Source organism: Uloborus diversus, chromosome 9 (assembly GCF_026930045.1).
Source record: "Uloborus diversus isolate 005 chromosome 9, Udiv.v.3.1, whole genome shotgun sequence".
Lineage (NCBI taxonomy): Eukaryota > Metazoa > Arthropoda > Arachnida > Araneae > Uloboridae > Uloborus > Uloborus diversus.
This window is the reverse complement of record NC_072739.1, coordinates 19,608,599-19,633,211: the sequence shown is the minus strand read 5'-3', so window position 1 is coordinate 19,633,211 and position 24,613 is coordinate 19,608,599. Positions and strand designations below refer to the sequence as shown.

Below are 24,613 nucleotides of genomic sequence, written 5' to 3'. Positions count from 1 at the left end.
AAATGCATTAAACCAGGAGAAATAATGTCTACAATAGAAAACATTATGATTTTCTTAAAACTTACTTTTCCTGTTTCTATATTGTTGTCACTGATACGTTAGGTAAATAAATTGCATGATTTGTAACCCTTTTAAAAATGTTTAGACAAAATATGCATCGATCTTTTGATTTTTAAAGTTGTATAATGTACATCAGATTTATGATTCATTTGTAGAAAGTGCAAAATACTTTCCCATGTTTAAGAATGCGTGATTTTAATTTTACTTTTACTTTTTTATTTATAGTAGGTAGCTATGACTATGAGGAAATTAATTTGCAAGAATTTTGTTATTTCTAATCAATAGTTATTTGTAATTAATAATGTCTGAACTATCACAGTAAATTATTTCTTTGATTATTTATACCAAGACCCATTTATGTATTGTATTTTTTATAATAGTTGAAGATTTTCGAACAATATTCTCCTATAGAAATCTCTATGAGGAAATGAAATTACAAGATTTTACTCTTAATTATTTAATTAATGAGGAAGAAATTAGGTACAAATATGAAATACTAGCTGCGTTGCCCGGCTTTGCCTGGTCCACCATGAAAATAAAAGTTGTGTCAAGTGACGTATATTCAACAATCAGGCGTAAAAAATAAATAAAAAAACATCATGATTTCCCTTCCAAACAATGACGACAGATATTAAATTACTTTTAAGAAATTAAATCCAGACAGATGGATTTAAAATGCGTAATCATGGAAACACAAAATAAAATAAGTTTAAGGAATTAAAATGCGAAAGAAAATGGTTCACAATTTGAATGGAATCGAGATTTCTTAAACTTGATTTAAAAAGACTTGTAACTTTTTTTCCCTTTCGAGATAAAAGCTTATTTTTTCGAACACAGGTCGAGATAGATCTGGAGTAAAAAAGGTCGCTTTTTCCAATGGCGTCAAAAAGAAAGCCGTGGGACAATTTCTTCACTTTTTATTGATTTATTTAGTGAAAAAAGTAGTGCCTAAATTTCAGCTAAGCTTTAAAAACTTCGAGCTAAAAACGCAAATAACTCCCGCCGTAATAAAGTTAGAGCAATGAAACAAACTGCGTAGAACGTGGAAAATTCTACCCTTTCCAACGATATATAGTATTAATATGTGCAAGTAGTTTTTCACCCCAATATTTGAGAATTTATGTGAAAATTGGACGTAAATTGCAATAAAAAAAGAACTATTCATCATAATTTATTCGAACTGGTCTGCAAACCTTTTCAGGACTTAAAGGAACAAATTGTGAAAATTTCAGCGCAATCGGCCGGGTAGTTCCCGAGATTTGCGAGTTCAAACACACAGACGCTTTTTGGGGACTTTATTTTATACTATGTAGAGATTAGGTAAATATTAAAACTGCTTAAGATTTAATCCAATGTTGTTTTTTTTTCAAAAAAAAAAAAAAAAACTGTTTTTATACGAACTCTGATTGGTAGCCAGTGACTACTATTCATAATCCGTAGTCTAGAGCTTGAATAAAGTGGTCATATATTATGCATGTATATAACGCCACACAGTACAACGTCGTTTGTCCGGACTAAACAAAAACCCGCCAAAGGCAAACCGAACAAACGCAAATCTGGATAATTCGGGAAATAAGCAAAACACATTCTATACATAGCAGACTTGTCATTTTTTACAGCAAAAAACAATGCTGCGTTACAAAATTACATACATAGTACCATTTCCCGCGGTTTACCCTACTTTTCGCCTACAGTTAAAATCCCCCCCCCCCCTCCCTGAATATGTACCAAAAGGTAAGATTGAAACGAAACTGAAAAACAGAGGGAAGGGAATTTCGTGTCGGCGAAAAGGAGGGGATACCGTTTCTTGCAAATGCTTTATCATTTACAGTTCAGTTGCAGTGTCGTCGAATTGAAGCTCCAAGTACGCCGTATTTTTTGCTAAATTTGTACTACTGTGCTTTATTATATATGTTCTGTGCAGGAGTTGTACTTTTAATCAAAACAAAAACCGAATATTTGGCATTTTTGTTGCTCCGTTCTTGGAATCAAAATAATTTAAAGTTATTATGAAAGTAAATAGTAAAGTAAATAGTCTTGATAACTCGAAGTCCCAAGGGACCGGTTAAAACGTTTAAATAATTGGTAGTTCGAGTAATACGAAGTTTCCACAACAGTCTCAAAAGTTTGAGACCCAATAAAAACTTCCAGATAAAAGAATATTTGAGTGTTATAAACTTCGAGTTATCAAGATTCGATTGTATATTTGACGCTGCAAATTTTCTCTGGATAAACGGAAGCCGGATAAACGAAATTCTATTGTAATTACATTTTTAACAAAATTTAAGTATCATTGTTCTTAGGATTTTTGATGTTTTGTATTTTTGACGTTCGGATTTTTGGCGTTCTATTGAGCATTACTTATTGTCTTTATTTGGCGAGATTTACTTTTTTTAACATGAAGAGCTTTTACTCTTGCCCGTCAAAACTACCTACAGCTAATAACCGAAGAATTTCAACTCACCGCCAATGTTACACAAAATAATAATAATAATAATAGCAATAAAGTTTAAATTACTGAATTAATGTATTACTTGTTTCCTTTTTAGTCAAAACACGGAGAATCTACTTCCATCAGAAATTTGCGAGACGGAAATGGACGATATGTCGACAACAAACGACTCGGAATACTTTTCTCAACCCATACCTGAAAGTACAATCAAATATGTCAAGGACCTGGAGGAGCAATTGTTTTTGGCTCGAGACAAGCTTACTGAAGCTGAAGAAGTTTTGCTTTATATGAAACAAATGTTTACGAGTATAGATTACACTGCTGCAGAGATCAGAAGAGTTTGTTATAGGCAAGAACAAAGAAATATGCAATTAGTGGGTTAGTATGATTGATTCAGGCATTTTATTATCAAGAGGGTAACATGTAGAATAGTGGTACATCCCCCCTAGGGGCGGAAAAAGTGCAATCAAATCTATCAAGGACTTGGAGGAGCAATCGTTTCCGGCTCGGGACAAGCTTACTCAAGCTGAAGAAGTTTGACTTTTTTTACATTTTTTTTTTCCTTGACTCAAAAGGAAAAACATAAGAGGGTGTGCGACTTGAAAAATCGACTTTCGTTTTTTTTTGGGGGGGGGGGACCCCCCCCCCCAGTCTCCTGCAGGTCCAAGTATAACCACTCTCTCTTGTGGGGCCATCTCCCCCCCTCCCCCGCCAAAAAACAGAGGAAACTATTTTTATTTTTGCAGCGGTAACGAAAGTTTAAATTAAAAGACAAGGATAAAATAACGGAATTCTAGTTTTCCTGCAATCAAAACCAGAATTCTGTTAAATTTTCAAAATAGTGTACGTTTGTAGGATGTTCTGCCATTTTTACGGATTTTTTTTCTATTTTTAAACGATAGAAGTAACAGTGTTATGAAATGCTTCAAAACTTTGAAGAGGTAAGTACAAACTTTTATTTTTGTTCTGTCGAGAAATGTAAGGGTCCGAATTACTAATTGATTTAATTTGATTTTTAAGCAATCACGATTGCTAATTGTTTTTATTTGACCGTCCTTGATGTTTGGTTCCTTTTTCAACCCCACCGTCCTCTGCAGGTGCGGCTCCTCCGGTCCCGAGCAATCCGCTTCTTCTGGTCGATTGCGTCCATGTCCTACACACACGCACGCTCATACACATACACACTCTCTCACACACACACGTGCTTTTACACACATACACTATACACACGCCAACGTGCATACACACAGGTCTATGCACTCACAAGCCTACACAGACACGTAACCGCCCAAGAGGAGGGGCAGGCTTGGTGGGACAGAAGCCGTTTCTAGAAACAATAACTCTAATGAGAGGGTCCTGTCGCTGCTCGTGATTGCGGAAAACATAATTTGAATTCAAACTTTCAGAATTAAAATTAATTGTTTATTTTATTTATATCTGTTTTCATTCGTTAATCTTTTCAAATGTTTCCGTTGGCGGGGGGGGGGGTCAGATGATTGGTCCACCAAAAATGTGGACAGAACACTTTTGTACAATGCCAGGTATTGATTTTGACGCAAATTATGTCCGCTTTGAGTCTCCTTGACAAAATTTTGCATCGTAAAAGCGGCCACTTCACAAAATTTCAAATCTTAAAATTAGATCTTTCATAAAATTTCATTTGTAAAAACAATTCTTTCATCACTTTTAAGATCAACCAATTCATCTGAGAACAAAATATCAGTAAAAAAGCACTCCAACTTCAAAGTCATCCCCAATGAAGTCCTCTGAGCCAAACGGATTTAAGAATAGATTTATGATAGCTAAATAGTGTTGCATTATACAACATCGTAAACATCGTAGACGCTATGATAACGTATAATTTCTTTCTATAAAAAATAGATTGATAATTTTTCTTTTAATTTTTTTTTTTCCAAGAAAAGCAAAAAGTTCACAAAAACTTATTTTTTTACAATCGGCGGACCCTGAAATAAAAACCTAGACGTACCCCTGAATGCTAAAGCAGATATTCTTGCAAATTTAATAAACATTAACACAAATTTTCAATTTTAATTATTTGTCTAGCAGATATTTAATAACAATTTTTTCTTTAAAGTTTCACTCTTAAAGCAATTACCAGATTGAAGAAAGTTGCCTTGAAATAATATTGTGTCTTGTGAATTAATTTTTTTATAATTCACGTCAAAGAACATGAAAATTATCAATTTTCACTAGCAATTGTCTGCTTTCAAAATACAGAAATGTCTCCTGTTTTTTTTTTTTTTTTTCATCTCTTCTACTTTTCTATTTTGTGAGGTTGGCAAGTGTACAATAGTTAAGTCTTTGGATCTTTTAACCATTTTTTGTAGTTACACTGCATATTGCTGTAATTAAAAACGACTTGAACACTGCAGAATAATCATTGATCTTGATGTTATATTTTTTCAGGTGCTCAACCACTCGCATTCAACGCTGCAAGTAACAGTCAGGCAGCATCAAATATCAATTTTCCGGATAAAAAGTTGGGGACACCAAAAAAGGGTCCGGCACGGGACTTAAGGGACACCGAAGTGCCAAGTGCAATTGAATGCTTCGAAAAGCTCCCTCTGACAGTACCCCTTAGCCCTTTGAAACTTAAACTATTTTTGGATGACAGGAGACAAGGCCAAAGTTTGCAGAAGGGGGCCCAATTTTTAACCCAGGACATGGATGGATTAATGAGACAACTTAATTGCCTTAAGGATATGCTTTTAGAGAAGAAAGCTTCTATGCATTTGATACGCGTAGAGGATTTCGATGGCGCTCGCTTGTTAGCGCGGTTGGAAAAAATCGTTTCAAGCCTCCAGCATTAATAAAAATATTTTTTTAGTAATGGAAATACTTTTTCAACCGGAAAAAACATGTATATGACGTAGTTATACAAAATGTTGAAAAGTATTTTTAATAAAAAATGATTTTATTCCAAGCCTAAGCGTCTATTTTTTGTATAGGTAGACTCTCTAACGTGGAACCCAAAAGTTTTCCATGTGGGAAGTTTCTTGGGCATAACACAGGGGTACCCATTCCCAGCACCCCTCTAAGAGCAAGGGCGCACCCCCCTAAATATCGCAAAGTCCCTTCCCCACGAAAAAGTAAAAAATACCTCTCAAAACACCCCCCTCCCCTCGCCTCCCTAAAAATTTCAATGGCGCAGTCTGCGCCATGGGGCCCTAGGTGGAAACCCCTGCATAATACGAAAGAATTTGCTTGTTAAGTGTTTCGTCATACAGTACAAAGCAGTTCCGGTCTTAGCACAAATGTCTCCCGGGGCTCTAATTTGTGGTTAACCCCCCCCCCCCCCAGCCCAGCAAAAAAAACATTTTATGTTAACATTAAATTTTAACAATTTTAATCAAATTTTCATGTGGTGTTCCAGAGTTTACATTAAAAGACAAGAATAAATAATGAACAATTTTATGTAAAATTTGCCCTAGACGCATATGTAATCGTCCATCCCCGCCCGATTGTGCTCCATTTTCATTGAAATTTGATAGGTTAGAGATAAGTTAAAGTTGAAGTATTTATACTTTTCGTAAACTGTTTCATCAGTGGCGGCGGGGGGGGGGGGGGGAGGGCGGTCACGCAACTGCAAGGTTGACACCCGAAGTGGAATGGTTTTGAAAAATTGACTTTTTCAAAAATATAAATACTTTAAATTAGAAAAATGTCCCCAGATATTTTAAATTATAGTTACTCTAACAAACGCGGTTGCTACTATAAAAAGAGTAAGTTCATCCCTTAAGGCAGTGATGTCCAACCTTTTTTCACCCTAGAACCGCAACTAGACATAACTATTATTTTCGAGGTGCACCGTGCAAAGCCGAACGACGCAGCTAGTACATAAACTAAAAGTTATTGCATGTGCTAAATAATGGTTCGTAACAGTCTAAGATCTTACTAGGCTTGACTTATTTCATCGAGTTTCCAAAAATTGTTACCAAAGAAAGAAGAGTAAAAGTTATAAATAAAACGCGAAAGTAAGAATTTCCGCCTCTTTCACCTGAACTAATCAGGGTTGCCAGGGTCTGAAATTTGCCTAAAAATGAGTGATTTACCCTCATCGAGTTTTCGAAAATTTTTATTATGAATGAAGAGTAAAACGCGTAAGTATGATTGCCTACATTTTTCGGGTCACTAATCAGGGTTGTCAGGTACAAAAAGGTGCCCTAAAATGAGTAATTTCCCCTCATCGAAGTTTCAGTAATTGAAACTTGAAATAGCGACAACCCTATGATCAGATAAATTTTGTTTGGGCAACCCTATACCATCGGCTTTGTAATCTTTTTAACTGCTTATTCTTCTCATTTAACTGTTTTGGTGTGCGATCATTTTATTTTCCCACCAGCACCCTCTGCAGCATCACCGTCGACCGGCTCCTCACGATGCTGCTCCTATAGCGAAAACAGTCTCCAGGTTGCATCCATATGCTACACACACGCGCATACATACACGCATGTACACACACACACGAACGCCTACACACAGCACTGCATACACAACATGCACACACATGCATACATACACACGCACACGAACGCCTACACACACACAGCACTGCGTACACAACATGCACACACATGCATACATACACACAAACACACACGCACGCACCCACGCACATGCGCCTACACAAACACACACGCACATACACACACACGCTCGTGATTGCGAAAAACATAATTTGAATTCAAGATGCCAAAAATTCAAATAAATTTTTTATTTTTGTATAACTTATGTGGAAACTCGATGAGGGTGAATTACTCATTTTTGGGCACCTTTTAGCCCCTGTGTTGGAACTGAAAATAGAGAATTTGAATAATAGAATATTCTCAATGTTCTGTGTTCATGTTTAATTACTAATGTTGTTTATTTAATGTTTATGTAAATTAACCTTGTTCGATTTTTCTAATGGCTTTACTTTTGGTGTGGCAACAGTGTTGCCTTATGAATAAAACTGCCAGTGTTGTGGTAGTCAGGACTTGTTTTTCATTTTCTTCACGCGTATGTAAACTAACCATGCTTTTGATTTATTTTTAATAAATAGTTTTGTTGAAGTTTAGCGTTGTCTCTCTAGTTTAAATTCAGCAAAATAATGATGAAGTAAGAATCAAGGACATTGAATCAAATGTCCCGTACCTGCAACAAGTTAAATATGTTTAGAGTTAACATAATTTTAGTGGCGTCCGCTTAGTGAAAGTTTCTTGCTTCAAAATTGGACATTGTACTTGAGTCATGGATACACTGAAAGCTCAACGGAAAGGACAGAGGACGGCCTTTTCTCAGCTTGGTAAGAAAATTACTGAGGAACTTTCTAATGAAGTTAGTGATAGTGAGAATCTGCGGATTTTGTTGGGTCAGCTGAAAGATAAATTTGAACGTTTGGACGCAGCTCAGCAGGCCGTTCTTCTAAAGTTAAGTGAAGAAGCGGAATATTTGAGCGAATTTGCAGCATCGGAAACGTATCGGGATACTTTCATGGCCTTGAAAGTGCAGTTAGAAAATAGGCTATCTACGATTACGAAGAGTTCAAAAGTTGCTGAGGAATTGGACGAGAAGGGAATTTCTACACCCCGGTTTCGTAAATTTCAGCTCCCACTTCTCGAATTAAAGAATTTTTCTGGAGATCCTAAGGAATTCTTGTGCTTCTGGAGTCGGTTTTCAAAGATACACGAGGATTCCGACATTGTTCCGGAAGATAAGTTGCAGTACTTGTGCCAATGTGTTGTGCCAAATTCCCGTGCATTTCAGTTGCTAAGCAGTTTTCCCCCTACTGCAGAAAACTACCCGAGGGCAGTTGAGCAGTTCAAAGAACGATTTGGGCGAGATGATTTACTCGTACAAATCTATGTGAGAGACTTGTTAAGTCTGGTTATGAAAAATGCTTCTGGACATTCGAATATAGACTTAGCTTCTCTGTACGATACTATAGAAGGCAAATTGCTTGCCTTGGAAAGTTTAGGCAGAACGAAGGAGAAATTTGCGGAATTCTTGGGTCCGCTTGTTGAATCTTGTCTGCCAGAAAGTGTTTTGCGCGCCTGGGAAAGGACGAGAACACCTGACGGGAATTGCAAAGACTCTGAAAGAACATTGGATAAACTCATGTGTTTTTTACGAAATGAAGTTGAAGCTGATGAGATGATAAAACTAGCTCGATCGGGTTTTGGAAACGTAAAAAGTAAAAATAATGCGAGTGTTCCGGGTAATGTAAATTCAGGGCATTGTGAAGTGCCTACTTCTGCTATGCTTTTGTCCACTGATTTTGGGAAGGGTAAGTTCAATTTGTGCTGTATTTTCTGTGAAAAAAACCATCCAAGTTATAAATGCTTTAAAGCAGAGCGAATGAGTTTAAGTGAAAGGGAAAAAATTGTTTTTAAGAAAAAATGTTGTTTTAGCTGTTTAAATCCTAACCATTTTAAACATCAATGCAAAGCAAATATAAAGTGTCCTGTGTGTAATAAGAACCATTTTAAGCTAATGTGCCCTAGTTTTTATAATGAAAATGTTGATAAAAATAAATTACATGACCCAAAATCAAATGTTTCAATGTCTAATAATAGTAGAAACGAAAAAGTATTTTTACAAACTTTATATGTAAATGTAAGCCATAATGGTAAAACTTCAAAGTGTAGAGCTTTGATAGATTGTGCTTCACAAAATTCTTATTTATCTGAAAGAGTTGTAAAACTGTTAAAATTAAAACCTATTCGTAAAGAAAGTGTTATTCACGGCCTTTTTGGAGGTAAAGAAACGGAACCTATGCTTCATTCAGTTTTCGCTTTAGAAGTTTGTGATTTAAATGACACTTATAAATGTTGTTTCGATGTTTTTTCGGAGAAGAAAATTTGCGGGTTTGTCCCGAATGTTGGCGATTTTCATGTCCTCGCAGAACTAAAAAGAAAAAACATTGTGTTGAGCGATTCTTTTTGTGAGGAGAAAGACATTGATATGCTGATAGGGGCAGATGCTCTCGGAAAATTATTAACAGGGGAACATGTGCAGTTAAATTCTGGATTGACAGCTACTAGAACTAAGTTAGGATGGGTAATTATGGGTAAAATAGATTATAAACATGAAAGGGACAATGTTTTGACTTCGCTTTCCTTACATGTAAATAACAGTAGTTTACAACAACTGTGGAATTTAGAAAGTTTGGGTATTTCTGATCCCATTGCAGAAATGGATAGGAATAAAAAGTATGCAGAAGGGTCTGTTAAATTTCAGGAAAAGTTAACTATACTTCCTTCCAAAAAATATGAGTTAGAGTTGCCGTGGAAAGAGTATAGTGTAGAACTATCTGATAATAGAAATTCAGCATTTCAACGCAATGCAAAAATGATAAAACGGTTAAGTAGTGATAATTTATTAAAGACTATCAACATATTTTTAATGAATGGGAACAAATGAATATTATAGAAAAAGTACCCGAGAGTGAGTTAAATAAAAAATGTCATTTTTTACCGCATAGACCTGTTATCAAAGATAGTAGTGCAACAACGAAAATGAGGCCAGTCTTTGATGCTTCAGCTAGGGAAAGGGGAAAGATATCTTTAAATGAATGTCTAATTAAGGGTCAAATCTTATGGAACTGATACCGGATATCCTATACAGGTTTAGAATGTACCCTATTGGTTTAAGTTCAGACATTGAAAAGGCGTTTTTGCAATTAGGTATTGCTAATAGGGGTAGGGATTTTTTGCGATTTTTCCATCCTTCTGATGATGAAATTGTTTACCGTCATTGTCGTCTAGTTTTTGGACTTTCACCGAGCCCATTTTTGCTCAATGCCTCGATTCGACACCTTTTGGATCATTCTTCTTTTGAGTATACTGATGTTATTGAAAAGTTAAAGAAATCTTTTTATGTTGACAACTGCATTACCGGTGTTTTTGATATTAATGAAGAAAAGCATTTTATTGAAAAGGCTCAAGTTATTTTATCTAAAGCTTGTCTAAATTTACGAAATTGGGAAAGTAACGTGGCTTGTAAATACACAACAAAACACACCGGTGACACATCATTATTGGGAATGTTATGGAATTTGGATGTGGATTCTTTAAGATGTAACATTAACTTCAAGGTTTTAAATTGTGATAAGAAACTCACTAAGAGACTTATTTTATATGTAGTGCAATCTATATTTGACCCTATTGGTCTGTTATCTCCAGTTACACTAATTCCTAAACTTATGTTGCTAAATACCTGGAAACTTAAGATTTCTTGGGACCAGATATTGCCACCTGATATTGAAAAGGACTTTTATAAGTGGATTAGTGAGGTTCATTTGTTGAAAGAAGTTGCAATACCTCGTTAGATCGGTTCCAATGCAACCATTGAATTGCATGTTTTTGTTGATGCGTGTAAAGATTCTTATGCTGCTTGTGTGTTTTTTGAGAGTGGTTGAAAAATCTGAAGTTAAGATTACTCTTATGAGAGCAAAAGCAAGAGTTGCTCCTTTAAAGAAATTAAGTATTCCGCGGTTGGAATTAATGTCTTGTTGCATTGGGGCTAGATTGGCTTTTGCTCTTAGTTTGACTGATAATCAAGTAACTTTTTGGTCTGATTCTACTATAGCCTTGTGGTGGATCAAGGAGGGAGGAGATTGGTCGGTTTTCGTGTCAAATCGTGTGAAAGAAATAAATTCATTGACTCGACCTCAGTCTTGGCGATGGGTCCCAGGGAGTATGAACCCTTGTGACGTGGTATCCCGGGGCTGTTCCATTAAGAAAATGGTAAAATCTGAATGGTGGACCGGACCTCTGTGGCTTAAGGAGGATCCAGAACATTGGCCAAAAGACAAAATCGAGTGTCCTTCGGAGGAAATTAATTTAGAAAGAAAACGTGTCAAATTGGTAAATATTAATGCATCTGACACTTCTCCCCCTTGGTACGCCATAAGAACTTTTGACTATGGTAAAATGATTCGAATAATTGGTTGGGTTTTACGTTTTATAAATAACTGTAAAAGGAATAAATATGCTAATAAAGAGTCTTCTATTTCTGTGGATGAAATAGAAAATGCTGAGAAAGCACTGATCCGTTCTGTTCAAAAATCTTATTTTTCCAATGTTGAAAATGTTAAAACTGTTGAACTAATAATTGATAAAAATAACCTTTTACGAGTGAAAACTCGTATTACTGAACGTAAAGATAAAGTGATCTTTTTGTATTCTTATCTTTTACCTGGTAATTGTACATTTACAAAAATGCTAATTGAATATACCCATAGGAAAAATTGTCATGCTGGAATTCAAATGATGCGATGTATTTTGAGAAAGAAGTTCTGGATTCTTAAAGCTCGTAGAACTAGTCGTAGTGTTTTGCGTAATTGTGTTAAATGTCAAAGGTTTAAAGCTAGGCCAATGCAGTTTGAACCTACAACACTGCCAGCAGATCGAATAGAGGATTGTGTTGTTTTTCAAATTGTGGGAATTGATTTGGCAGGTCCGCTGTTTTTGAAATCTGGTCTAAAAGTTTGGATTGTGTTGTTCACGTGTGCCGTCTATAGAGCGATTCATCTTGAGCTTGTAAGTTCGTTATCGACGGAAACATTTTTATTGGCTTTAAGAAGATTTATAAGTAGGAGGGGAAGGCCAAGAACAATTTATTCTGATAACGGGACTAATTTTAGAGGAGCTTTCAACGAATTTTCAAATTTAGATTGGGAGAAAATTCAAAGGGAAAGTAACACGTTGAGAATAATTTGGAAGTTTATTCCACCCACAGCTGCTTGGTGGGGAGGCTGGTGGGAAAGATTGGTTAGGCTAGTCAAGGAACTGTTGAGATGTACGCTGGGAAATTCAGTTTTATCCTATGAAGAGTTAGAAACGGTTTTATGCGAGTGCGAAGCAGTAATCAATTCACGGCCTTTAACTTACGTTGGAGAAAATTCTCAAGATTTAATTCCATTGACTCCATCTATGTTCTTGATTGAGAATCGTAATTCTGATGTTAGAGATTTGGATGAAATAGATAGCAAACATTTAGTAAAATGAATCAGATACCGGGCTAAACTTTTAGAGGATTTAAAGGGACGATTTCGAAGAGAATATCTCAGTCAGCTAGTTCAAAAAAGTAAGCAGAATCAAAGCAGTAAAAAACTCGAATTAAATGAAATAGTTTTGATTGGGGATGACTTCAAGAAACGTTTATATTGGCCTTTAGCTAGAGTAATTGAGTTAATTTCAGGGCGTGACGGGAAAATTCGAACCGTTAAACTCAAAACACAGTCTGGGATAACTACTCGGCCTATCCAGCGGGTTTTTTTTCTTTGGAAATGAAAACAGGAGAACTAATCTCGGAGGAGAATATCAAAAAATGCATCTCTTTGATCAAAATTTCAAACAAGTTGGATTTGTTTCTTCGTCCTTTGTATGTTTTGAGTTGTTTGCCACAAACTCAAAGTGGGGAGTATGTTGGAACTGAAAATAGAGAATTTGAATAATAGAATATTCTCAATGTTTTGTGTTCATGTTTAATTACTAATGTTGTTTATTTAATGTTTATATAAATTAACCTTGTTCGATTTTTCTAATGGCTTTACTTTTGGCGTGGCAACAGTGTTGCCTTATGAATAAAACTGCCAGTGTTGTGGTAGTCAGGACTTGTTTTTCATTTTCTTCACGCGTATGTAAACTAACCATGCTTTTGATTTGTTTTTAATAAATAGTTTTGTTGAAGTTTAGCGTTGTCTCTCTAGTTTAAATTCAGCAAAATAATGATGAAGTAAGAATCAAGGACATTGAATCAAATGTCCCGTACCTGCAACAAGTTAAATATGTTTAGAGTTAACACCCTGGCAACCCTGATTAGTTCACATGAAAGAGGTAGAAATTCTTACTTTTCGCGTTTTATTTACAACTTTACTCTTCATATATGGTGAATTTTTTTGGAAACTATGAGGGTAGGTCAAGCCTAGTGAGATCTTGCTCTATAAAGCGATATACAAAGTAAAACAAAGAATTAGGATAGAAAATATCCAACGTGCTTTAGCATAAATAAACAGATTTCTGAATACACGTGCTTCGAGGTTTCCAGGAACCCATTTTTCAATTCAAAGTTGTGAGCTTTTGGATGTAAAGTCATCCGGTAAAAGCAACAAATGAACAGCAGACAGTTTAAATAGCAAAATAGTAATTAATAACAAGAAGTTCCGTCTAGGACTAAACGAGCCTACTTTCCCGTATACCCATACTACTTTCTAGTACCTGATCAATATTCTCAAAAATAGCTAAAATCGCAAATTGTTTCAAACATATTTTTTAATATTTTAAACTGATTTCTAGGAATAAAATATTCCTCACTCATCTAAAAAATTAGATGCGTAAAAAAAATAATAATAAATAAACGAACAAATAAAATAGCAGCATCTTTTAAACAAAGCAGCTAATAAACTTTTTACCATTAAAAAAAATTCTTTAACAGCTTTAAAACAAAAAATAATAATTAAAGTTAATAAGCTCATTAAAAAAAATCCGTCATATCAAAAAAAAAAAAATCGTTTCTTTTTCCCCCTGGTGCCAAAGATAATTTTTAAATGAATTAATGCATTTACCAAAATAAATAAAAACAATAAAATGTAAACTTAAAAAAATAATTTTCCCTGTCAAAAAAAAAAAAAAATCGTCTGCGCATATCCTTATGTAGAAACATAAATGACTTCGAGTTTATCCGCCGAAAACTGAATACCTAAATTAAAATTTTAGCGTGAAAATAAAAACAAGTCATATTAACAATAATTATTTCACAGTTAAAACCATAGCTGCGGAGTCGGAGTCAATCTCATTTTGGGATAAAGGAGTCGGAGTCGAATATCTAAGAATCGGACTCAGTCATTTGTCCTCCGTGTATAAATTTTTGCCAAAGCTACGAAGCCAAAGTCGAAGTCGGGGAGTCGGAGTCCGATTAATTGTCGGGCACAGGAGTCGGAATCAGGCGCCCCTAAATTCTCAGAGTCTGGAGTTTGGCGTCAAGAGCTATTTCCAACAAAATTTGCTTCAGATAAATCCGTCTTCAAGTACGTAATCTACATTGACTTTCAGTTCCCCGTAGGCGCTAATGTTAAGGTATTTGAACTGTTCAAAATTGAATGGAAAATTGTTCAAATCAAAAAGATATTTTATAGACAAGTTTTTCATCAAAAGCTTTTTTCCTACAAAGTTTGCTTGAATCAGATTCAGCTCACAGTTCGGAATTGTCTTGAATTTCCCCGTAGGCGCTAATGTTAAGTTTTTTTGAACTGTTTAAAATTGAACAAAAAATAGCTCAAATCAAAAAGTCAAACATGGGAATGAGGTGTCCTCGCCGCGATCTTTCGAACAAAAAAAAGTTCGTTCGAATCGGACTATTCATTCAAAATTCATTAGGGGGGGGGGGGCATTTTTCCCCATCTCAATACCCTACTTTCCAATTTTTAATTTTTCGATATTTATTTAATTATTTTATTTATTTATTTACTTATTAATTTTTTGACTTTTTTTGTTTTTCGCGATACTTTTAAGATGCATTAAGCCTTCTCTCATGCTTTTTTCTTTTTCTGACTTTTACTGGGAAAGTAGGCTAAAAAGTAACAAGACAAAATGGAACTCAGAGTCGGTATTAGTTAAAATAACAAGAAAAGCATTCGATCGCGTCACCTCCATGGAGTTGATTTGAAAAACTAAATTATTGAATTATCGTCGGCTTTATGTATGTCAGCAAAATTTCGAACATCAAAATGTTCGTCTGAAAATAGGTGAAAATAAGAGTAAATATTTCATTCCAGCTATGTGTACAGACCAATCATATGGAAGTGCAGTTTTGGTTTTGTTCACAATTTTTTTTATCATCTAATCAATGAAAGCGGCAAGCCTGTGATTTCAAACTTTTCTAGGAGGCGGGAGGAGAGGGAACAGGGGCAAAGTATGCATACTTAACGCATCCTCTATAAACAAATATCAAAACTCAAGCCTACATCTTACTACTATTATATATGCGAAAGTTTGTCTGTATGGATGTATGGATGTTTGTTACTCTTTCACGCAAAAGCTACTGAACGGATTTTGATGAAACTTTACAATAATATAGCTTATGCGTCAGAATAACACATAGGGTAGTTTTCGTCCCATTATGGGGGGCAAAACCCTCTTAGGGGGGGGGGGCAATAAAACACAATTTTCGTATAAATTCTCTAATATGGGGATGAAAAAATACTTGCACATATTAACATTATATGTCCATCGAAAGCTCTGATTTTTCTGCTGAAGATGGCACCTGTTCGAAATTTCTAAGCAGAATAAAAAACGAGTTATGAGCTTTTTAGTTCCATGTTCGAAGGCTTTTCTTAACTCAATACAGTATTTAGTGTATCATCTCAACTCCCTGTCGATAACGACTATTGTTGTATTGTTGACTATCTTTGCTTTTCGTGACGGTTCAAGGCTTTTCTCAAGTCAAATCTTGAAGTAAGATTTTTGCACAAGATTGGCAAACAATACATGGATTTGGCTGATTATGTTCCATTTTAATGCAACTTTGAGGCAATTTATGTTTTTTTTTATTTATTTGTATTGACTGGGTATTTAATCGATCAGCTGGAATCTAGCCAAACTTTTTTTGTGTAATCGTTTCAATACCTAAGGCATTTGGCATTTTTTTCAACTGCTGCTGTTTGTGAAGTTAAAGAATACGCAATACCGTTTCTCGGTTTTCACCATGTAACCAAATATCGCCATTTCTTTAATATTTCTTTCTTTAAATTTGTTAACACTTAAAATAATTCGCCAACTAATTCGCAAATGCATAAACAGCGCAAAAACTTCCATTACTTTGTCTTTGCACACAATTTCAAACAATTGCCAAATTTTTACAGTTCATCATTGTTGACCCTATTTTGGGACGATTTCTACGGTAAGAAGTTACACATTATACAATAATTTAGATTGCCGGTGTAGCGCTGGATATTATGTATTTGATGGAGATCGGGATTATAAGGGAACTGTTTCACTTTATTTAAGAATAGTTGACCTCACTCGAATTGGATTTTTTGGGAATTACCCAAACTGACTTCTTTACAACTCTTGAACGTTTTCGTGATTTATTTTTTGTGATTTTTGGGTTTCTTCTCAGTTTTGCCAACATTTCATATACTCCCTTTCCCCCTAATTTTAAGTTTTAATCATACCTTTTGATACATTTAAGGGGGCAGGCAATTTGAAATGTCGGCGAAACTAGAGACAAACAATGTTTTGGTAACTATTTGACTTCTGCCTGTAATGACCATTAACTTGAATCAATTGAAAAAAACTACATCAACCTGAGCGAAGCCGCGGGCAAAAGCTAGTCTTTATATATTAATAAGCAAGCCGTTTCCTTTCGGTACCGATTTCTCCTCTGTTTGTGAACCGATTTCCTTCTTTTTTTTTTTTTTTTTTTTTTTTTTTTTTTGTTCGGTAGCTATTGCCGAGTTTTAGTGTCATCAGTAAAAATTTTTGAAATCGAACGTTAATTAACAGAGTTATTAATAAAAAAACGCCTCTTCGTCCTAAATAGCTCTTTCTACGCGAACGGATGGTCCAATTTTTTCAAATTTGATATGGTTGGAAAGATTTAAAAAAAATACTCCTAACGAAGAAATTGTCAGGGCGCCCAAGGTCCAATAACATAAATCCACTAGAAAAAAAGTTATAAGCGTTTTTTAGTTAGCGAAACTCAAAAATTTTAATTTTATCTCTTTTCCATTGTTGAAATTCATTGTTGGAAGCGTGAAACATGAAGTTTTGATCGGTTTTTTACACCGTTCTTTCTACACGAAAAATGCATTTTAGAACTTCGAGCTTGGTATTGGTTGGAAAGCTCGTGCAAAATACTTTAAAACACATTCTACCTGGTTTACCGTTCGAAAACGCCAAACCGCTCCGATGACTAGAAAATGAGCCAGAAGCATTTAAAAGTTAGTGAAAATTCATTTTTATTTGCTTTTTCACGCGACATTGTCAGCGTGAAGAAATTGCTGGATAATATTGTGATGTTGCCATTACTCGCTTGAGCATAAAGAAATGGAATTCTTGCGTTTCTTTTTACTAGTCGACCCGTGGGGAACTCCGCACTGTGCTTCGAATCGTTTCATAAGACATTTTGCCATTTAAAAATTTAAAAGAAAGAACATTATGAAGAAGAACCGGAAAAGGTAAATGGAAAAAAGTAAGCGCAATCATTAAAAATGTGGCTGAGTGACTCGTGAAAAAGCAGTAATTTTGCATGTGAAAATAAAGGTTGTGGCAAATACAGTCCTGCCCATGTGAGCATCTGACGGAAAAAGAAGAAACATTAAAGAGATATTTATTGGCACGGTTTCGAACTGGATACATGTAAAGCTTTTATCGGGATATTTTTCACTTTCACGTGTTCCCATCCCGCAGCTGGTTTCATTCTGATAACCAGCACGGCACTCCAACAAACCTAGCAATTGCGCCTTCCTTTTCGAATGCTATTCATTGAAGGAATGCGTAATAAAAAACAGCAAAAATATTTTTTCCGGGAAAAAAAAGATCATGCGTCTATGTTTTGTCATTGCCAGCATGATACGATTTAAAATTATTTGTAAAACATGGAAGTTGATTAAAGAATGAGGAAAATCTCACGTAGCGATTGAAACAAACATTCTAGAGAAGTAATAAATTCTATGGAAAGTAAGTATTTTTATTTTTGAATATTGAACAATTTCCCATAGCAGGCTGCTTTAACCGTTACGGCTTAAATGCCCGCACATGTTTTTCTCTTAATCGAACACTTAAAATTCAAAACCAAAAACAGTTGAACTGATTTCATTTTTTAAGTGTAATTTTTCAAACGTAGACAAAATGTTTTTTTTTTTCAGCCGAAAGCAGAGGAGTAGAAAATGATTTCTTATTAATGAAGTTGATAATAATTTTAATGTTTTATATCGTATTCGAATAAATAATTAAAAGTTTACTGGGTGAAACTCGTAGTTTCAATTTGGCGTAGTATTTTTTCACTTGTACAAAAGGTCGAACACTGCTATTAGAAAAAGCTACAATTCATTTCAGCATACAGTGAAAATGTTTTTCTGCATAAAAAGGATTCCCTTGTGGTAAATCTAATACCTTTTTATGCTTACATGATGCTTAGTGGTCTGGACGGAGCAAAGCTTTTAAAAAAAAAAAAAAAAGGAAGGAAGAACACCCTTCGATTAAAAGTCATCTTATCTGAATGATAACTGTAGCCTGGATACAGGAGTCGAAACACTAAGTAGCATTCCCACTGCGTTTATTTTAGCACTTGGGTTATCTCTTGTGTGTTATGAGTACATATAATGCGTAATATTAATGTAAATATGCTATTATGTCGGACAGCCCGTGCTTGAATGAAGTTCAAATAGTTTTTAACCGAACGCTCTACCGAAAAAAAAAAAACTTATCAATTTAACCGAACAACTAAGTCCAGTGCGTTTAAGCTTTATTTAAAAATAAAAAAGCACACAGGTTATTTTTTTTTCTTGCCGAAAGCGAAGCAAAAAATTGGAAAATTGTATTAGAACTTTGCTTCAAAAAAAATTTGCATAAGAACTGCAGGCTGTATCAAGGTTTTGCAACAACAAGGGGAGTTTCCGAAATAATATATAAGATAAGATATTGAAGAGATGTTTTTATTTTTGAAAATTTTTACAATTTGTTATCGCAGGCTGCTTGAACTGTTATGGCTTAGATGGCAGCACGTGTTCATCATTTAATAGCATGGTTAAAATACAAAATAACATGAACTAAGTTCTTTTTTAAGCGTAGCTTTTAGAATGTAGTAAAAATGTGACAGGATATTAGTTTTTTTTTTTTTTTTTTTGCAAAAAGAAGAAAAAATATGTATTTTACCCTTCAAATTGAGGTAGAATTTTTTTATTTGTACAAAGAGTCAAAAACATATTAGAAGAATCTATATTTCAATATACGATTTATTATTTTTTTTCTGAACAAAAAACAATTCCATTGTAGTCTGAAATCTTGAACCTTATTTTAGCTTACATTATGCTTTAATTTTCTTACTGGAGTCAAAGTTAAAAAAAATAATAATAATAAAAATCCTTACAATTAAGAATCAATTTAGCTCTATGTTGCATCAAGTTTTCATAACAGCAAGGGGCGTTTCCATTTCATCCATTTTATTCCCTCATGTTTGTTAATCAGTGTTATTAAGTGCGCATGTAATGCGCGATATTTCTCTAATTTTTTGATGCAGATTGTCCAGACATGGGGCCCGAACACACATTCTTCTGGTTACCAGTCGAACGCTCTGCCGATCAAGCTATTCAGCTCTGTTAGTCACTGTGCAAATTAAAGTTATAAATTTGACCGAAAACCTCATTCTGGCTCTTTAAAGCAGGTTTTTTGAAAGAAAAAAAAAAAAAAAAAAACAATTTTTAGACCGCGGGTCTATTTTTCGTCAGTAGCCAGCACGATAAGCTTTAAAATAAGGTGTAAATCAAAGAAATCGATCAAGAATTGAGGAAAATCTCGCGTAGAAACCAAAAACAGGCTACAGAAATAATATATAAGGATAAGTAGGATTTGGGGGGGGGGGAACAGCACAAAATGAATTTCGTGCTCTGTTTTTTTTTTTTTTTTAATCTTAGTCGGGCCCTAGGGGAGCCTTGAAATAGAAATGTGCCCCATGTACAATATCAGAATGATCAGGCTCTGGATACTATTAAATGAAAGCATTGGTCAACAATTACCGTGATCAACAATGACGTTCAATCGATAGCTCACCCACATTTTAGCATGAACTTGGTTAAAAGCAATTGTAATTCACCTTTGGAACATTGGAATAAATTTATCTGATGCAGAAAAATCAGGAATTTCTGTCGATATTTAATCCTAATTTGTGCGAACATTTTTTCGAGGACTAAAATTAGAATAAACTTCTATTTTATGGTAAATTAATTCATTTTATTTCACAGTATTGCATTGTCATCAGGTCTGATATCGGGTTTCAAATTTCAAAGGTTCAAAATTTCATTCCGTAAAATAGCTGCATTACCCACATGTATACAAAAGGTGACGCTGTTGATAGTCTGCTCTAATGAGCTCCATGTCGCAGTTTAGTAATTTTGAATTTTCCTCTGGATAAACCCGTGTAAAACTCTGTCTTGATTTCAACATGAAATTTTACAAGCCTACCCAAAGAAAAACTTTCAGATAATCATAGAACATTTGAAAAAAAAATATTAGCGGTGGTTATCATTTGTATTAAATTATTTGAAATTGCTTTTCTTCAATGTTTCACGTATTGGTGAGGAAGGTTGTGCGTATCGTGTAGAAATAAAGAATCAAGCTAGTCTTATGTGTGTGTGTGTGTTCTTAAAATACTATTTTCCCCAAAAACCCTAAATTAATTCTGCGTCTAACCACCCGAAGTAGGCGTGCCTGATTGGCTGTCTTTCTGGAAACGAGAACTTAATGTAACCAATCATAGCGAATGAACCACAGAGAAAGATAACTTCCATTTTCAAAACGAAACGAACTTTGAGAACGCTACAAAACAGTTTAAGTGTGCTGCCATCTACTAGCGATTTCGGTAAATTCTAGTACGAGAGAGAAATGGTCGCGATCATGAAGTGGGAAAATAAGAAAGTAAGAAAGAAATTAGATAATTTTGCATTACAATAACGTTATTCTGTTTCCTAACTATTGGAACAGATATGACTTGGCAAAAATATTACAGGAAATATTAAAACGGTTCTTTTTTTTTTTTTTTTTTGGTTTGAGGAGTAGCATAGTTAAATTAGTCTATTTTTCCCATAATAAGTTCCAAACAAAGAGTAAGCATAATTTTTTTCAGGCATTTTGATTTAAAAAAAAATGTGATTGGAAAATATCAGGTTTTTTTGTTAATAACCCATTTATTTAGAAGAATTTCTTAACATCCACAATGACAGCTACCTGCGAAAAATTTCAAAGCTCTAAAATTTGAAATACAAACAAAATACATAATTCAATTTTCATATGACCTGAAAACCTTTGGGTGAGTTATTCAAAGATAACTGCAAAAATGCTTAACGATTGTTTAACAGAGAAAAATAAATTTTCAATACATAAATTATTAACTAGTTATAAAAAATTAGTATTCAAAAACTAGCTATAAAAATGTTTTCAAACCTTCCAAAGTTCATCCATTATTTTTATAACGGAAATTATGTAAGAAAGTTTTCAATATTTCTTCGATTTGTAAAAATTCGTATAAATATTTAGTTTATTACTGCAAAGAGAATGCAACTCAATGTTGAATATTGGTTTCAAACCAGCCTTTATACTAAGAATTAGTCCGGCAATCTCGCCTCACCTAAACAGAAACTTTATTTAAAAAAAAAACATGTTGACAAAAACTAAAATAGTAGCCCTTCGGCCTCTCTTATTGTACGTCCAGATGCTGTGTAAAATTTATCATGGCTAAACACTGCAAATTAAATTTTTTATTGCAAAAAAAAAAAAAAAAAAAAAAAATAATTTGAATTTTGACATCTTGAATTCAAAATATGCTTTTCGCAATCACGAGTGTGTGTATGTAGGCGTGTGTGTTTATGTGTGGGGGGTATGTGTGTTGTGTGTAGGGGTATGTGTGTGTAGGCATGTGTGTTTGTGTCTGTGTGCAGGCATAAGTGTGTGAGTAGTTGTGTGTATGAATGTGTGTGTATGTGGGGGGGGGGGGGGCGGGGGTATGTGTATGAGTGTGTAGGCATATGTGTTTGTGTCTGTGTGCAGGCATGAATGTGTGGGTAGTTTGTATGTGTGAGTGTATGTGTTTGTGTGCATGTGTAGGTGTCTGTATGTATTTGTGTGTGTATGTGTTTGTGTATGTGTGTAGGTGTATGTGTGTATGTGTTTGTGTGCATAAGTGTGTGTGTGCGTGCGTGTGTGTGTAGGTGTATGTGTGTGTACATGTGTGTGCGTGCGTGTGTGTGTAGGTGTATGTGTGTGTATATGTGTGTACGTGCGTGTGTAGGTGTATGTAGGTATATGTGTGTGTTTGTGTGTATATGTGTGTGTGTGCGTGCGTGTGTGTAGCTGCGTATGTATGCGCGTGTGTGTAGGACATGGATGCAACCTGGAGACGGCTTTCGCTATAGGAGCAGCATCGTGAGGAGCCGGTCGACGGTGATGGTGCGGAGGGTGGCGGTGGGAAAATAAAATGATAGGGCGCCAAAAACAGTCAAGTGAGAACAATAAGCAATCGTGATTGCTCAAAAAAAGCAACTTTGGGGCATATTACCTGGACAGTCAGACAATTCGCCTTGCTATATTGGGTTAAATGCTCCACTTGAGATAATATCACCACACATGTTATAATCAGCAAAAAGTATCAACAGTTAACTAAATTAGTGCAAATCAAAACGAATCATAATACCAGCAACCCAATAATTGCATAAAGAAAATGCTTAATGCATTTTACATTTGTGCCTAATAAGTTTGTAACACATAATAAATTTAGAAATTATAAAAAGATAGCTGCTGTGATTTTTGACTATTTCGACACCTTCAAAATCATTTTACGCAGTTATTGATTTTGTCGTAAATGCGAGCCATACAAAATCAAATTTCATAATGTTACAAAAAGTAAAATGACACAATAGCTGTTGATAAAACAGAAATATAATGACAGCATTTTAGGGACAAATTTAAATAAACTTTTAGAAATAAAATCAACTGCAAGCATCATCGACACAAAAGAAAATAAAAATGACACTATTTTTTTTCCTTCTGTAAAAGTTTTGAAACTGCACAGAAATACACCGACTAAAACGAGGTCTCTTATTTTTTATCACGTGACCAAGACAGAAAGCATTTTAAAGCTTGACCACGAAAAGATGGCGGAAGAACTGGAAGCGAAATATCATTTGCATCATTTGTACAGTAAAATCTCTTTAATACGGATACTAACGGGACAATTTTTTTTGTCCGCAGTAGAGGGGTGTCCGCAGGGCAGGGGTTTAATAATGTTATTTGCATTGGAACCGGGGTTGTCCGCATAAGAGGGGTGTCCGTTAGGAAGGGTTTTACTGCAATAGGTAGAATCTGCCAGAAAGCAACGAATAGTAAGGGGCATGGTCTGGCTAATCCTGTCTATTCCAAAATAATAGCAAAACACCTATTACAAATGATACAAATGACGTTTTTGCTTCAAGGTCATCCGCCTTTTCGTGGTCAAGCTATACTAATGTTTTAGCAACTCGCCAAACATGCTCTACGCTTGCGGCATTGACGGTACGGAGTTGACATGAATGAGATCGTGTGGAGGAGAGAGGTGGAAAAATAAAAAAGGAGTCGTTTCAGAGACACTCTATTTACATATTTACAAAACAACAACATGAAATGCTTGAGGCATGAAGGATAAGAGGAATGAAAGAAAAAATATAATACACTATATGAAATATACAATGCCGTGACATGGAAAAAACAAACTGCCAAGCCTGTCCTGGCAGTTTGTTATAGCTCCCACGAATTCGTTCGTGTCAAAAAGAGCAATATTATGATTAAAAATATAAACTTGAACTTCTTTGGATCTTTTTCAAGTTCCAAAAATCAGCCTATATGTATTCCTGAGCAACAATTTACCTCTGTGCAAAATTTGGAAGAAATCCGACTAAAACTGTGGATTTGTATAAGGACCATACACCGTCAGGGCCGCGCCGTCCCTATGTGCAAGGTCGTGCGGTGCACGACGGCGCACAGTGGTGCCAGAGTGGAAAAAATTCGATTTTCGAAAGCGCTTATTTCGATTATTTGGTATATGATTCTCACACTATATAAGATACAGGATATAGGAACGGCATGATTTTTTCCGCTGTATCGAGGGTATTCCCATTAATTTAGGCTCAAAGTCAGAATTATGTAAGTTTGACCAAATTCCACCCTACTCAAGATGGGTGATAAAAAAATGTAAAAGAGTTAGAAAAAAATAATCAATTTTTTCCCCTGTTCTACGATGGTCAATTAAACCTCTCATCAGTCAAACAGTGCAAAAAATATTACAGCGCTTTACAACGTTATAAGTTACGAATTTTAAATTAGCATTGAGAACAGCAAAGATAACAAAAAA

At 34.9% G+C, this 24,613-nt stretch overlaps 1 protein-coding gene across 1 annotated transcript; it reads left to right on the top strand.

Annotated features, from left to right (window-relative positions):
* Positions 1–2,619: 2,619 nt before the first annotated feature.
* LOC129230688 (uncharacterized) lies at positions 2,620–5,527 on the top strand. Its single transcript, XM_054865105.1, has 2 exons — positions 2,620–2,890; positions 4,940–5,527. Exons 1-2 carry the CDS (start codon positions 2,656–2,658, stop codon positions 5,341–5,343), a joined length of 639 nt encoding a protein of 212 aa, XP_054721080.1. The 5' UTR covers positions 2,620–2,655; the 3' UTR covers positions 5,344–5,527.
* Positions 5,528–24,613: the final 19,086 nt, after the last annotated feature.